Source organism: Carcharodon carcharias, chromosome 20 (genome assembly GCF_017639515.1).
Source record: "Carcharodon carcharias isolate sCarCar2 chromosome 20, sCarCar2.pri, whole genome shotgun sequence".
NCBI lineage: Eukaryota > Metazoa > Chordata > Chondrichthyes > Lamniformes > Lamnidae > Carcharodon > Carcharodon carcharias.
The window spans coordinates 110,659,558-110,677,415 of record NC_054486.1 but is presented as its reverse complement, the minus strand read 5'-3'; the positions used below and the strand labels follow the sequence as shown (position 1 = coordinate 110,677,415).

At 48.1% G+C, this 17,858-nt stretch overlaps 1 protein-coding gene across 1 annotated transcript in view; it reads left to right on the top strand.

Annotated features, from left to right (window-relative positions):
- Nucleotides 1-14,306, top strand: part of mthfd1b (methylenetetrahydrofolate dehydrogenase (NADP+ dependent) 1b) — a 73,458-nt gene extending 59,152 nt beyond the window's left edge. The window contains exons 25-28 of the mRNA XM_041214792.1: nucleotides 727-834; nucleotides 1,385-1,537; nucleotides 10,655-10,765; nucleotides 14,018-14,306. Coding sequence (XP_041070726.1) covers nucleotides 727-834; nucleotides 1,385-1,537; nucleotides 10,655-10,744 — 351 coding nt within the window. The 3' untranslated portion in view covers nucleotides 10,745-10,765; nucleotides 14,018-14,306. The remainder of the gene's footprint in view (nucleotides 1-726; nucleotides 835-1,384; nucleotides 1,538-10,654; nucleotides 10,766-14,017) is intronic.
- Nucleotides 14,307-17,858: the final 3,552 nt, after the last annotated feature.

Sequence of the window (17,858 nt, the reverse complement as noted above, 5' to 3'; positions counted from 1 at the left end):
GGCAGCTGTGCCCAAAAGGAACAAAACAGCTCTAATAGCAGGAAGGTCATCGAAATAATCTCCTCCTTCTTCGATGATTCAGATCCATGATTCTTCTGATTCAATCCCAATTCAAACCTCTCCCAAACAAAAAAAGGGTGAGTATTCCATTGCACTCCTGACCTGAGCCTCGCAGATGGGTGGAGAGACCTTGAGGCGGTCAGGAGATGGGCCACTCATCACAGAGTACCCGGTCTCTTAACATGATCTTTCCCAGTTAAACTCCCAAGACATGGGTTGGGTGGGGTTGGGCGATGGTATCGATACTGCTGAAGATCAAGAAAAAGTGCCTGGATTTTCACTTCATTCAGACCACGTCCCACTAAATATTGACAAGGCCGGTGCGTTGGCTTTGCTTCTCGTCATTAAAAGTTGTGTTTGTTGTTAAAATGGGGAAGATAGGAGTAAGGCACGAAGTTATGGGGAAATTTTTCAGTCAGAAGTAAAGGAATGCCGATTTAAGTTACTGGGGAAGATCTGTATATTTGCAGCAGGCAGAGCAGAGACTGGCCCGCTGCTGGTTTCTTTAGCCCCAACAAATAGGTACTCAACGTTGTTTTTGTATTCAGCACCCTGGCAGAAGAAGTTGTCAGAGGTGTTCACTCATCCCTGTCTCTCTTGAGTATTTTAAAATCTGTATATTTTTTTCGGGAGGGTCTTTGACTGTGATCCATTTGTTTTATATAGCTCCCCATTGTGGACAAAATCCGAACCATTGCCCAAAAAATCTATGGTGCGGCTGATGTGGAGCTCAGCCCCGAGGCACAGCACAAACTGGAGGTTTATACCAAACAGGTAAGAAAGCTGGTCATGTATTGCCAATAGCCACCAGGAATGTGATAGGCTGGTCGAATGTGCTACCAGTTGCAGAACCCAACCGTTGGTGAAATTTCCTCACAGCCCAGGAAAGAGTCCCTGCGCTAAATTAGCAGCGTTCTGCATCTCCGGTGATTGATTCTAGTCTGTCTGTCCCATAGCTGATCCAAGCCAGTGTAATGTTTATCAGAGGGAATGGGAACAGCGAAGGCTATGGATGGACCAAATGGCTTCCAGTTCAACACCTGTGATTACAGCTCGATCGATTAAACTGTTTATTGGCAGCACATCTCTTTTAACACAGACATGGACGCTGCCTGAAATAGCTAATGTGCTTCATGTGTTACAAGTGGCACCGTTGTAATTGAATCCTATGGCTCTGGCAAATGGTTAGTGCCATTTATTTAATTGGTGGCTGCCTATGGTGAACATGGATAGTGTAAATGGTGTAGTTAGATCAGCAGTGAGTGAATGAAAGCGATTCCACCTCCCTCCTGCTGTTAACTGGCCTTTTGTCCTTCTCACTCAGGGATTCGCTGATCTGCCGATCTGCATGGCCAAGACTCATCTGTCCTTATCTCACATGCCAGAGAAGAAAGGAGCACCAACGGGATTCATTCTGCCGATCCGGGACATCCGTGCAAGTGTTGGTGCAGGGTTCCTGTACCCGCTAGTGGGCACGGTGAGTGTGGAATGGGGTTAAAGGGTTAAATCATGAGGGCGGGTGGCTGATGTGTGGCATTTATTCCCTCAAGTTTAAGAGTTTGAGGGGTGATCTATTTGCGATATTGAAAATGTGCAAGGGGATTTGACAGGGTGGATAGAGCAGGATTATTTCAAACCAGGGGGAACAACCTTAAAAATAGAGCCAGGTTGTTCAAGCGAGATGTCAAGAAGCACTTTGTGCACAAAAAATGTACAGGGTACAGGTGAGACCACATCTGGCACACTGTGTACAGTACTAGTCTCCTTATTTAAAGAACAACGTAAATACATTACAAGCTGTTCAGAGAAGGTTTACTAGACTAATACCAGGAATGGGCGGGTTGTCTTATGAAAATAGGTTGGACAGGCTGGGCTCGTATTCACTGGAGTCTAGGAGAATAAGAGGCGATTTGATTGACACATCTAAGTTCCTGAGGGATCTTGACAGGAAGATGTGGAGAAGATGTTTCCTCTTGTGGAAGAATCTAGAACTAGGGGCCACTGTTTAAAAATAAAGGGTCACTCCTTTAAGACAGAGATGAGGAGAAATGTTTTCTCTGAGGGTTGAGAGTCTTTGGAACTCTCTTCCTCAAAAGGCGGTGGAAGCAGAGTCTGAATATTTTTAAGGCAGAGCTAGATAGATTCTTGACTAACAAGGGGGTGATAGGTTATCGGGGGTAGGCAGGAATGTGGTGCTGAGGTTACAATCAGATCAGCCATGATCTTATTGAATGACGGAGCAGGCTCATGGGGCTGAGTGACCTACTCCTGCTCCTAATTCATATGTTTATATGTTGAAGATAGTGGATGTGGTGCCAATCGAATGGGCTGCTTTCTCCTGGATGGTGTCAAGCTTCTTCAGTGTTGTGGGAGCTGCACTCATCCAGACAAGTGGGGAGAATCCCATCACACTCCTGACTTGTGCCTTATAGATGGTGGACAGGCTGTGGGGAGTCAGGAGGTGAGTTACTCACTGCAGAATTCTCAGCCTCTAACCTGCTCTTGTAGCCACAGTATTTATATGGTTGGGTTTCTGGTCAATGATAACCCTCGGGATGTTGATAGTGGGGGATTCAGTGATGGTAATACCATTGAATGTCATGGGGCAATGGTTGGACTCTCTCTTGTTGGAGATGGTCATTGACTGGCACTTGTGTGGCACAAGTGTTACTTGCCACTTGTCAGTCCAAGCCTGGATATTGTCCAGGTCTTGCTGCATTTGGACGTGGGCTGCTTCAGTATCTGAGGAGTTGCGAATGGTGCAATCATCAGTGAACATCCCCGCTTCTGACGTCATTCATGAAGCAGCTGAGGATGGTTGAGGCCGGGAAAAGCAACAGCCTTGAGCAGCTAGCTTAATAAAATCAAATAAATGGTTGTCGACCTTTCAGACATGAACAGAGATCTTTCCCATGAGCTGAGCTGCTCAGTTCTGGGGAACCCTGCAGATTTTTCATGTGGGTTATACCTAGGCGTGATGGTATGCTGATCATTATGAATTGATACATAATTATTCATTTTGGTAGGAAGAATAGGAAAGGAGAATATTCTTTAAAGGGTAAAAGACCAGTAAATGTTGGTATCAGAAGGATTTGGGCGTCTTTGCTCATGAATCGCAGAAAGTTAACTTGTAGATGCAGCAAGTAATTAGCAAAGTAAAAGGTATGTATGTCTTTATTGCAAGTATAAATGGGTCCTGCTGCAATTGTATAATTGTATTGAGACCAAATCCTGAATGCTGTGTACAGCTTTTGGTCTCCTGACCGAAGGAAAGATTGGAAATGGTACAATAAAGGTTGATTCTTGGGATGAGAGGGTTGTGCTATGAGGAGTGATTGAATAGAAATGGACCTATATTCTCTAGGAGTTTAAAAGAATGAGGTGATCTCATCAAAGGATATAAAATTCTTAACATCTGCCCTGTGGCCCCTAGCTGGGGAGTGTTGGACTGTGCTCATAGTCATAAAATGAGGGGTTGACCATTTAGGCTGAGATGAGGAAAAATTTCTTCACTCGAGGGGTGAGAATCTTCAGAGTTCTCTACCCCAGAGAGCTGTGGATGCTCGATCATCGAAAATATTCGAGACTGGCATCGATAGATTTTGGGACTTTAAGGGAAACGGGAATGTGAAGATGGGTGGAGTAGAGGGAGAAGATCAGCCATGACCTCGTTGAATGGCAAAGTGATCTCGAGGGGCTGAATGGCCTACTGCTGCTCCTGATTCTCACTCCTTTATGTATGCACTGTACCAGGAAACAGAGTATAGTACCAGCAGCGCATCATCTCTCTTCAGTCTGCCCTTGTTTGTTCTACTACCTGTCATAAACGTTTAAATCATGGAAAATGGTTCATCTTCAAAGGCTAAGAACATTCTGGAAGAATTTGTTTATTAAGAGACACTGTCCCCGAAAGGGTTAATGCAAGGACTCTGGCTGCTGCTGTTCCTGGAAACGACAGCATTTTACAAGCAAAGGTAATTAAGTAGTTTTAAAGGAACTGGAAACCTCTTGCCCCTGGGGGTGGGTGGGTGTGTGTGCAGGCGTGCGTGCCTGCCTTCGCCGTTCTACTTGACAAAGTCTGTCTTTATATTAAACTAATAATGTTGTTGTGTTATGACACAGCTGATGGTAAAGGCTGAGCTGTTCAAATCCCAGAGGAAACTTGAAACAACTGTCATAACCCATTTTTTAAATTTGAATGTTTCGAGATGCGAGCTTTGAATTCAGTAGTAACCACCAAAAGGCTTTTTATAAAGCTAAATTAAACATTTATTAATACAAGCTAGATTGTAAATGCGTACATACACCTACAAAATTACTACTATAACAACTACAAAAATCCCCTAATTAATCTGACTTTCACTTACACCCCCATTAAGGCAACAGTAAAACCCATAGATTTAAACAGACACCTGGCAAAGCACACCTTGGACAGTCACATTCAAAGTGAGTTTCTTTCAGCTCTGGGCCCTTGCAGACAGACTTGAAGCTTAACAGGCTGGAGGCTTCTCACACTTTGTTGGATCTTAAAATGCTTCCACCTTACACCCAATCTCCTTTCTCCTTTATACATACCTTTCTCTTTGAATGTACATTTTCCATCGTATCACTCGGCTTTTAACTTTACCTCTTCTAACAATATCATCCTTTCATTCCACTAATTTTATTAGTAAGCTGAAAAAAAAACACATTGCTTGGTGTCTTCTAGCTAGGTGTAAGATTTCACCTGCAGTCTTGAATGGTTTGTTTCAACAAGTGCAAATTTACACTTTACCTTCTACCCTCCTTACGTTTATCTAATTAACATCTCAAAACTACTTTATATCAAAGCACCCAGACTAGCTGGCTTTAATCCAGTTAAGACACACGCATAGACATGGACCCCACTGGAACCCTAGTTTAAAATAATTTCCAATATATTATTATATCTTCTTGACAGCATTTCATTGATGAAACCTGGGCATTAGTCATTCTGAGATTAATAGGTAAGGCACGTATTTGGCCGAATAACCGGAAAATAACTTAATTATATGTTGTGACTCATGGAGAAGTGAATCTAGAGACAGACGGTGCACTCCTCCCATCCTAGTCGTGACACACCTCATTGTTCTTCATTGCACCACAACCCTCCTCCTGCCCACCCCACTGAACTCTGTGCAGTCTAAGAAAAGTAGCTGCTGAATTGCAGATGCTATTGTTATACTGGGTAGGCCTTTTGTTTTTGTGTCATCTTTAGATGCAGAGAAACATGCAACTCAGACAGAATACCCGGCAACTGATGGTGTTGATTGATAACCCGGTCCTCGACATCTAGATAGCTGAGTAAAACAGAGACACCAGCAGCCTGTTATGTGTTCCTGGTTAATTATGTATAGAATGGATGTGGTGGCACAAGGTCAGAAATAGCAGCTGATGGGCGTGCAGAGGAAACAGTCACACAGCTCGCCACCACCTTCTCAAGGACAATTAAGGATAGGCAACAAGTGCTGGCCTTGCCAGCAACGTTCACATCCCAAGAGCGAGTTAAACAAAAACCTGATCAAACAAGTCCCCTCTTAACTCTAATGTGTCCCTGGCAGTTTTGTGGCTTAATGCATGGGTATGTCTGAGGACTGCCCTTTGTAGAGGTTTTGCATGTCCATGAGTAGGATTTATGCAAATATACATAGAAGCCTGTGGTATTCTCCCTGTGTCTACAACCAAAAGCCTATTTTCCTATCCCTGAGAGGAGATTTGATAACAGTATTCAAAATCATTAGGGGTCTGGACAGAGTAGATACGGAGAAGCTGTTCCCACTGGTGAAAGGATCGAGAACAAGAGGGCACAGATTTACATTAATTGGCAAAAGTGATTTGAAGAGAAATTTTTTCACACAGCAAGTGGTTAAAGCCTGGAATGCACTGGCTGAAGTGTAGTGGAGGCAAGTTCAATCAAAGCATTCAAAAGTGAATTAGACTGTTAGCTGAAAAGGAAGAATGTGCAGGAGAAGATGGGAAATGGCAATAGGTGAATTGTTCATTCGAAGAGCCGGTGCAGGCATGATGGGCTGAATGGCCTCTTTCTGCACTGTACCAGTTCTGTGATTCCTTCCCTCTCCCCTTGAAGGCACAGACTCCTGTGATTTGCGACTGACAGTAACTGGGACCAATTAACGTCGTGATGGCTCTGTTATGTTTACACGTTACACATCGAGGCAAGCACATCAGGAAGGCCTCAGGCTTGAGCGGTGGCCCCCGCTGGGATCTCAGCTCGTCTGTACTGGGGAAAGGTTGGAATAATCCTTTGTCCCGGTGGGGAGGGAATCGAGCAGAGTCCCTGTTCCTGAACACTCTGAACTCTGGGTTGGCGCTCATGTTACCTCCCGCAGTTGGAATATGCTGCTGATCGTCGCTGTCTCAGTTCACGTAGGAATAGCCTGTGAAGGAGACGGTTGTGCACTGTTTCCGTTACTAGACTAATAATCCCCAAAACGTGAGCTCAAAATCCCAGTGGGAAGTTTGAGAATTTGAATTTGCCTTGAAAGAAAATCTGGAGGTGAAATCTGCTGTCAGCGAAAGTGACCCTGAAGCTGCTGGATTCTCACAAAACCCCAACTGGTTCATTCATGTGCTTGAGGTAAGGAAACTGCTGTCCCTACCCAGTCTGGGCCTAGACGTGACTCCAGTCCCCACAACACGGCTGACTCTTAGCTGCCCTCTGAAGTGGCTGAGGATGCCAACAAGGGATGGGCAATCATTGCCAGTGACATCCACAACCAATTCAAAATAAAAGTTGTTTGTGTGAATTAGTGAAGGATGGCTGGAGAAATTCTTACTCCGCTTTGCTGAACGAGGGGGTGCACAGAGCCACATTTTTTAAATTGAATTTGATTCATATTTGAAATTATTATTAGAGGGCATTTTTTAGATTGTTTGCCCAGTGTCTTTTTTTTTGTGAAGTCTGTTTAAGTTTCATTGTTCTCCGATCCCTACGTTTAATGGCGAGCTGCCATTTCATGGAATCTTGGCTTTTTGTGACATATCACAGGCCATAATGGCAACTTTTAGGAAGACCCACGCTCTGAGTACCTTGTCTGTTTGCTTTTCGAGGTTTCTGTCCTTCCACATGTGGTTCCGTTGGGTTTCCCTGCCTGTGAAGAAGGCTCACTGGGATCTCACAATGGCTCTGTGTATTTGGATGGGTGGTTGCAATTTTGGGCTGGTGCAGAGCTCCCCAAACCCGGAAGGTTGGGGTGGGGTTTGTTGGGTTGGAGGAGTACATGACACACAAATCTAACTTATAAGCTTTTCTCTTGTAGCTTGGGAACTGTATTTTCTTCTCTGTACTTGGGGAGTGGTACACCTGCTCTGCTGTTGGTGGATCCCACAAAGACAGATTAAGTTGATTTGTCTTTTATTCATTTCTCCCGGTTGTTTCCTCCACCCACGGCCCTGTCCCTTCTGTCTATCCTCCTAAAGTCAGTGGCTTATGCTTCAGATATGAAGCTCAATTGGCTGTTCGATCCATAGATGATGGAGGCAGAGTAACTCAACCTGTCCTGTTAGGATGGTGGCCGGAACCTGTAAATACTGCGCCTCTCCTTCCTTATCCACACTACTCCAAACTGTGTGCAATCCAAGAGACCATAGGTGGGACTCTCCTTGATGTTAAGGCTTCAAAACCCATGTTACAAGATCCCCAATATCATTTGTCTCCATCCCTGCTTCAACTCATCTGCTGTTCAAACCCTTCTCCGTAACTTTGTCACCTCCAGACTCGACTATTCCAGTGCTCTCCTGGATGGTCTCCCATTTTCCATTCTCCATAAACTTCAGCTTATTCAAAACTCTGCTGTCTGTGCCCTAACTCGCACCAAGTCCCTGTTCACCCACCACCTCTGTGCTCGCGGGTGTACACTGGCTACTGATCCAGCAATGCCTCAATTTTAAAATCCTGAAGAATAAAAGCAAAATACTGTGGATGCTGAAAATCTGAAACAAAAACAAAAGTTGCTGGAAAAACTCAGAACTCTGAAGATGAGTCATACGGACTCGAAACGTTAACTCTGTCTTCCTCTCCACAGATGCTGTCAGACCTGCTGAGTTTTGCTAGCAGTTCTTGTTTTTGTTTAAAATTCTTATCCTTCTTCTCGAATCCCTTCATGACTGCACGGCTCCCTACCTTTGTAACCTCCTCACCATCGGAGGCCATGTCTTCAGCTGTTTAGTGTCCTTCCTTAAACTTCTTTCCTCCTTTAAGACACTCCTTAAAACTTTAAATTATCTTTTGGTAATCTGTCCTAATATCTCTTTGTGATTTCCTGATTACACTCCTGTGAAACACCTTAAAAATGCTATATAAATGCAGGTTGTTGTACTGAGTTTTTATTGAAAGCAGTGACTGTGAGGGATGAGCTGACTCAATGGACCGTGGCCAGAGTGGGCGGTTTGGGAGCTGAGTTCTGTACTGCTATCACTTTTATAATTAACACAAAACAGAAGAGAAACTTGTTAATTGGGCTAGCACAGTGCTGGACCCCCCCCCCCCCCCCAGGGCGGGTGGGAGGTGGTGGAGAGAGAGCTGCAAATTAGATGACACAAAACATGGGGTTAAGTTGCAGTATAAATGTGGCCGCGCAAATAGATCTGAATTGAGGCTCCTGTTGCACAGTGACAGACAGGTAGTGGCTCGTGCAGAGTTGCTGAAAGGCTTGCTGATTCCATTGCTCAAGCGATTGACGGCTATTGTTGAATTGCGAGCCAGCCAGCTGCCTGGACAGTGACATATTCCACACAAATCATTTAGAGCCTGGGTGTCCTCTTACTTACAATTTGATCAGGAATGTCATGCTGTCTGTTTAAGAGTGGAGGTGTAACTTAAACCGGATGCCACTTATTCCGCACGAGATTCCCTATTCATCCCAGGCTCAGCCCAGGGAAACCAGATCCACTGTTCAGAACTGTCTTTGTACTTTTTAATTTTTCATCAGACATAGGCAGAACTAATTGTATAATGGACTCCTTGCTGTGTCTCTATTACATAGCATAGTGCTTTTCAATGTCCAGTTCTGTTCCTGTGTCTAACCCATACTAATGCAACCAAAGGTGTGGAACACTTGAAGTGATGATTTGACAGGTGAGGCGAAGATTACAAGATGTGGGGTGTGTGTTGGATTTTTGATTCCCTATTTACTGCTGCCTTTGTTACATTGAGACTAGAGGTATATCTGTACCCCCCCCCCCAATCCCACAGTAAGAAGTGGGGGAGAATCACCCCAAGACAATGTTGAACATGAACAATTTGCTGGCTGCTAGTATTGACTGACTGGACGGATTACCTGCCTTTACCTTCGTCTGTGCCTCTGGCCTCCCAACTTCGACATGGAGTCGAATCAGCACCTCTGCCTCCATCAAGAAAAATACATGGAGGCAGGGGAACAAGGGGAGAGAAGCAGGGCGGTACGCGGGGGGCGACATGAGGGGAGAGAAGCAGGGGGGTAACGAGGGGAGAGAAGCAGGGAGGTAACGAGGGGAGATAAGCAGGGAGGTAACAAGGGGAGAGAAGCAGGGGGGTAACGAGGGGAGAGAAGCAGGGCGGTACGCGGGGGGGGCGACATGAGGGGAGAGAAGCAGGGGGGTAACGAGGGGAGAGAAGCAGGGAGGTAATGAGGGGAGAGAAGCAGGGAGGTAACGAGGGGAGAGAAGCAGGGGGGTAACGAGGGGAGAGAAGCGGGGGGAACGAGGGGAGAGAAGCGGGGGGAACGAGGGGAGAGAAGTGGGGGGAACGAGGGGAGAGAAGCAGGGGGGTAACGAGGGGAGAGAAGCAGGGGGGTAACGAGGGGAGAGAAGCAGGGGGGTAACGAGGGGAGAGAAGCGGGGGGAACGAGGGGAGAGAAGCAGGGGGAACGAGGGGAGCGAAGCGGGGGGGATCGAGGGGAGCGAAGCGGGGGGTAACGAGGGGAGAGAAGCGGGGGGACAAGGGTAGAGGAATGGGGGTAATGAGGGGAGCGAAGCAGGGGGGTAATGAGGGGAGAGAAGCATGGGGGTAACGAGGGGAGAGAAGCAGGGGGTAACGAGGGGAGCGAAGCAGGGGGTAACGAGGGGAGCGAAGCAGGGGGCAGTGAGGGGAGAAGAGCAGGACGACATAAAATGTTTGGTTTTGTTACCTCTTATTGGTTGAGGAGCATATGTAAAGAAGTATCTAGTGATGATGCTCCAGCCATTATGGTATGTGCAGGCTTTTGCTTTTTATTCTTTCATGAAATTTGGGTGCTGCCCACCCCTAATTGCCCTTGAGAAGGCGATGGTGAACTGCCAGACTCGCAGAGGGCAGTTAAGAATCAACCACATTGTTGTAGATCTGGAGTCACTTGGCAGCTGAACCAGATGGTATTTGCAACAAATGGTGATAATTTCATGCTCACCAGATTTTAAATTCCACCAGCTGCAGTGGGATTTGAACCCATGTCCCCAGAGCTTTAGCCTGGGTCTCTGGATTACTCATCCAGTGACATTACCACTACACCTCCACTTCCCTTTGATAAACCACTGAGCTTTTTATGTTTGTACCCAATTATTTACTAAGTCTGTGTGTGTGTGTGTGTGTGTGATGCAGATGAGCACCATGCCAGGATTGCCAACCAGACCCTGCTTTTATGACATTGATTTGGACCCAGAAACAGAAGAAGTGAATGGACTCTTCTAACCACTGAAACCATGATGACAGGTAAGTGTTAATTCCTTGAAACCCACCCCCACTCCCACTCCTTGCTCCTGATGGCACCTTTGACAATGTTGCACTCCCTGAGAATCACACTGAAACATGGATCAAGATTATTCACTTAAGCCCTGAAATGGGTCTTGAAAGGCACATCATGAAACTTCAGAAACAAAAGTCCAAACCAAGCAGGTAACATAAAGGTTGCATTCACCTCTCCTGATCCAAAAGAATCTTTACTTGTCCTGTTGTAGAGGCCCCCTCAGCAGTTCTTCACTGTGACCAGAGAGAATATCGGAGATAACCATCCGGATATCTGATTGAAGCAATGCTGTGGAGAGCATTGAGGCCAGTGGGTGAAAGGGGTAGTAGTTGTGGTATTTTATCTGCCCAAGCACAAGGCCTCTACTCGTTACTCTTTCCTCATACAAACCTTCCATTTCCAACTTCAATGAGCGACATGACTCGGAAAGAATACGAGGTGGTTTCCTTATCTATGCTTAAAGGAGACACATCGTATGTCTCTGTCCCCTTCCTGACAAATCCTCCACCTGGAAACATTTGTTGTCTCTCAAAATTCTCGCTCTTCAAAAATTCTCTGGTTCTGTTGTTGGCCGTAGCTCATGACCCTTACCTGGGCCCGAGTGTGACCCTTAACCTGGGCCCGAGTGTGACCCTTAACCTGGGCCCGAGTGTGACCCTTAACCTGGGCCCGAGTGTGACCCTTAACCTGGGCCCGAGTGTGACCCTTAACCTGGGCCCGAGGGTGACCCTTAACCTGGGCCCGAGGGTGACCCTTAACCTGGGCCCGAGTGTGACCCTTAACCTGGGCGAGGGTGACCCTTAACCTGGGCCCGAGGGTGACTCACAGTTGGGCAGGGACGACCACCCTAACTGAAGTTTGAAATGACCCTGCTAACCTGGGAAAGGGTGATAGTGGGTTGGTTTACGATCAGATCATTTTAGTTGCCACCTTTGACTTGCTGGCTTTCTTGGACAGGGGTGTCAAACCTGTATTTTTAGTTTTTCTTTTTGGGAAGTAGGTGTCACTGGTCAGGGTTGGCATCTTCTTGCCCATCCCTACATGCCCCTAAGAAGGTGGTGGTGAGTCACCTGCTTGAACCACTGGCCGCAGGTTTGATGCAAACGGAGTGGTTTGCTGGGACACCTCTGAGGATGGTTAGGAGGGCTAGCAGAGAATGGTGTTGGGTCTGGAGAACCAGGTGGGGTTAAGGATAGTGCGTTTCCTCCCCTGATGTGCAGTAGTGACCCAGTTGGGTTTTTAACAACAACCCAGCAGCTTTTCATTTCCAGATTTATCAAAACGGAATTCCGATTCTCTCTGTCACCGTGGGACATGCTCTCCAGGTTAATAGTTCATGAGAGCAATGGGAAATCAGCAGACCGCTGCTTTCAGTTCCTTCCCAACTAAGAGCAGGAACATTTTTTTTTTCTTTTTTTAGATATGGGTGTTGCTGGCAAGGCCAGCATTTGTTGCCCGTCCCTAACTGCTGGGCAATTTCAGAAGGCGGTTAAAAGGCTGTGGGTCTGGAGTCACATGTAGGCCAGACCGGGGAAGGAGGGCAGACTTCCTTCCCTAAAGGACATTAGTGACCCAGATGAGTTTTTACAACAATTGATGATAGTTTCATGGTCACCATAACTGAGACTAGCTTTATATTCCAGATTTATTATTTGAAGTTAAAGCTGCCTTTGGTGGGATTTGAACCCATGTCCCTACAGCATTAGCCTGGGCCTCTGGATTACTAGTGCAGTGACATTACCACAGTGCCACTGGCTCCACCGAACTTAATTGTGCCCTGCAATGTGTTAATAACCACACTGAGCTCCCTTTGCCGTACTTGGAATTCTTCTCTGCTTGCCCCAATATACACAGCTTCCTCAGCCAATAGCACAGGCTGTTTCCAGGTTAGCCTGTAGATGGTGCCCAATTATGGATTGCTGGTGAAACACCATCTGGCTGACTGACTTTTTCTTTCCCTCTGTCTGGGGTCCTCACTGGAACAGTGCAGTTGAGAGGGGAATTAAATCCGTAGACGTCCCCCTTCTCTACCCTACCCTAGCACCGTACATCAGTCCGGCCAAAGCAGGGCCCCCACTGTCCTTTGAAAAGGAATCTATAGTAGAGAAAGCAAGGCAATACTTTCAGTTTCAACAAGGCTACTAAACACACAGGCACAGATTCAAGTATTGTGAAGGCTGCAGACCGGTTGTCTGGTAAACTGAGCTCACTGGAGGAGCAGTGAGATGCCGGAATGGGGAGATTGGGAGAATTGAAATTCTGGAGCCATGCGATGGAATGGTCCAGCACAGGAGGGGGTTATTGGACCATCTTGCCTTCTGCTGGCCCTTTGATATAAGGGGCCTTTTGCCTCCAAGCCAATCTTTTGGGTTAAGTATCGAATGTTGCAATAAGGGTCAGCTTGCCTCAGTTGAAATGTTGTGGGTTCAAGCCCCACTCAAGGACACGCACTTGACAACTGGGCGAACACTTCAGAAGAGTGGTAAGGGAGCACTGCACTGTCGGAGGCACTGTCTTTCAGATGGTACATTAGCTCAGGTCCCATTCCAGTAATTGGAGTGCATATTTAATATTCCATGGCACTATTCAACCATTCATTCCTGAACCAACATCACTAGAAACCTTGAGGCCACATTTCAAAAAATAAGTCATTGGTCTATGAAGTGTCCTGGGACTTCGGGATTTGTGGAATGATACAGCACAGAAAGAGGCCCATTGTACCTGTACGGGATTGTTGGGAGGGACAGCTCATTAATCCAACTCCCCTGCTCTCTCCCCATAGCCCCCTAGAGTTTTTACCTTTTCAAGATTTATGCAATTCTTTTTAAAAGTTACGATTGAATCAACTTCCAGATGACAACTCCAACTGATACTTGAGCAAAAGCCTCTCCCTTATGTCTGCCTCTAGCTCTTTCGTTAATACATTAAGCCTGTGTCCTCTGGCTACTGACCCTTCTGCTCTTGCAAACAGTTTCTCCTTATTTTACTGTTACAAAAAGCCTTCATGATTCTGAACACCTTTTATCCAGACTCCTCTTAACTTTCTTCACATTAAGGAGACCGAATACAAATGCAGTTTGTTAATCTACCGTTTTATTTGAAGTGTCATCCCTTCTATGATATGAAAGAAAAATCAAATAGCGAAACTCTGAAGCTCTCGATAGGCCAGCTGTTGCTGCTGTAGCTAATAATTCTCATGCTCTTTCTCTACCTCACAGTATCCAGAAGGTTTATAATCCTCCAATGGTGAGAAGGACTGCAGCAAGACCAGAGGGCAAGTGATTTATTTGACAGATATCTGCATTGAGATCATATCTGCGGCACAAGACATATGGTACCCGACTCTCTGCCTTACCATGTTGCTTCTGACTGATCTTATGCAAAGTCAGGAACAGAAATTTTAAATCTCACACTGACAATCAATATGTTGCGAGTAAAATTCATGTTACTGTTCTAATTTTTCTAACTCAAAATAAATAATTGGTTACATTGCCTCCAAACCCCCCACCCATAATTGCGTTTTGTTTTTTGTTTCAAAGCTGATAGTGTTTAGAGCAGGCTTGTCCAACCCACAGCTCCTGGAGCAATTGTCCAAAATGCCGGTAAGACTGGTAAGTGAAGTTGAAGCAGTGAATACCAGCGGCAACAAGTGTGCTGGAGAGAGGGGGCACATTTCAGTGTTGGCTGGGGTGGGGGAGGAAACTAGATGGAAGGGGCTGCGGGGACTGGAGCAGAGAGAGGCTGCGGGGGGGTGCAGAGAGAGGCTGCGGGGACTGGGGCAGAGAGAGGCTGCGGGGGGGGGCACTGGGGCAGAGAGAGGCTGCGGGGGGGGCACTGGGGCAGAGAGGCTGTGGGGGGGGCACTGGGGCAGAGAGAGGCTGTGGGGGGGGCACTGGGGCAGAGAGAGGCTGTGGGGGGGGGGGCACTGGGGCAGAGAGGGGCTGTGGAGGGGGCACTGGGGCAGAGAAAGGCTGTGGGCACTGGGGCAGAGAGAGGCTGTGGGGGGGGCACTGGGGCAGAGAGAGGCTGCGGGGGGGGCAGAAAGGGGCTGCGGGGGGGGATTGGGGCAGAAAGGGGCTGTGGGGGGGACTGGGGCAGAGAGGGGCTGTGGGGGGGAAGAGAGAGGCTGCGGGGGGGGATTGGGGCAGAGAGAGGCTGCGGGGGGGGATTGGGGCAGAGAGGGGCTGCGGGGGGGGATTGGGGCAGAGAGAGGCTGCGGGGGAGACTGGGACAGAGAGGGGCTGCGGGGGAGACTGGGACAGAGAGGGGCTGCGGGGGAGACTGGGACAGAGAGGGGCTGTGGGGGAGACTGGGACAGAGAGGGGCTGCGGGGGAGACTGGGGCAGAGAGAGGCTGCGGGGGGGGATTGGGACAGAGAGGGGCTGCGGGGGAGACTGAGACAGAGAGGGGCTGCGGGGGAGACTGGGGCAGAGAGGGGCTGCGGGGGAGACTGGGGCAGAGAGGGGCTGCGGGGGAGACTGGGGCAGAGAGGGGCTGCGGGGGAGACTGGGGCAGAGAGGGGCTGCGGGGGAGACTGGGGCAGAGAGGGGCTGCGGGGGAGACTGGGACAGAGAGGGGCTGCGGGGGAGACTGGGACAGAGAGGGGCTGCGGGGGAGACTGGGACAGAGAGGGGCTGCGGGGGAGACTGGGACAGAGAGGGGCTGCGGGGCCCAGGTAGCGGGAGGCAAAGCTCTACTGGGTTTGTGTGTCTCTGATTCACCCCGTCACGGGGTTCTCAATCACTCACCCTCACACCAATACACACTCACCCTCACACCAATACACACTCACCCACACACCAATACACACTCACCCACACACCAATACACACTCACCCACACACCAATACACACTCACCTACACACTCACCCACACACCAATACACACTCACCTACACACCAATACACACTCACCCACACACCAATACACACTCACCCACACACCAATACACACACCCTCACACCAATACACACTCACCCACACACCAATACACACTCACCCACACACCAATACACACTCACCCACACACCAATACACACTCACCCACACACAATACACACTCACCCACACACCAATACACACTCACCTACACGCTCACCCTCACACCAATACACACTCACCTACACACTCACCCTCACACCAATACACACTCACCTACACACTCACCCTCACACCAATACACACTCACCCACACACCAATACACACTCACCCACACACCAATACACACCCACACCAATACACACTCACCCACACACCAATACACACTCACCCACACACCAATACACACTCACCCACACACAATACACACTCACCCACACACCAATACACACTCACCTATACACTCACCCTCACACCAATACACACTCACCTACACACTCACCCTCACATCAATACACACTCACCTACACACTCACCCTCACACCAATACACACTCACCCTCACACCAATACACACTCACCCACACACCAATACACACTCACCCTCACACCAATACACACTCACCCACACACAATACACACTCACCCACACACCAATACACACTCACCTATACACTCACCCTCACACCAATACACACTCACCTATACACACACCCTCACACCAATACACCCTCACACCAATACACACTCACCCACACAACAATACACACTCACCCACACACCAATACACACTCACCCACACACTCACCCACACACCAATACACACTCACCCACACACCAATACACACTCACCCTCACACCAATACACACTCACCCTCACACCAATACACACTCACCTACACACTCACCCTCACACCAATACACACTCACCCTCACACCAATACACACTCACCTACACACTCACCCTCACACCAATACACACTCACCCACACACCAATACACACTCTCACCCTCACATCAATCCACACTCCCACACACCAATACACACTCCCACACACCAATACACACTCTCACCCACACACCAATACACACACACCCACACACCAATACACACTCTCACCCTCACACCAATACACACTCACCCACACACCAATACACACTCACCCTCACACCAATACACACACTCACCCTCACACCATTACACACACTCACCCTCACACCAATACACACTCTCACCCACACACCAATACACACTCACCCTCACACCGATACACACTCTCACACACACAGCGATACACACTCACCCTCACACCGATACACACTCACCCTCACACCGATACACACTCTCACCCTCACACCGATACACACTCTCACCCTCACACCGATACACACTCTCACCCTCACAGCGATACACACTCTCACACACACAGCGATACACACTCTCACACACACACCGATACACACTCACCCTCACACCAATACACACGCTCACCCACACACCAATACACACTCACCCTCATACCAATACACGCTCACCCACACACCAATACACACTCTCACCCTCACACCAGTACACACTATCACCCTCACACCAGTACACACTCTCACCCTCACACCAGTACACACTCTCACCCTCACACCGATACACACTCTCACCCTCACACCAATACACACTCACCCTCACACCGATACACACTCTCACCCACACACCGATACACCTCTCACACACACACTGATACACACTCTCACCCTCACACCGATACACACTCTCACCCTCACATCGATACACACTCTCACCCACACACCGATACACAGTCTCACCCACACACCGATACACACTCTCACCCTCACACGATACACACTCTCACCCACACACCAATACACACTCTCACCCTCACATCAATACACACTCTCACCCACACACCAATACACACTCTCACCCTCACACCAATACACACTCACCCTCACATCGATACAACCTCTCACCCACACACCGATACACACTCTCACCCTCACACCGATACACTCTCACCCTCACACCGATACACACTCTCACCCTCACACCGATACACACTCTCACCCTCACATCAATACACACTCTCACCCACACACCAATACACACTCACCCTCATACCAATACACACTCACCCACACACCAATACACACGCTCACCCACACAC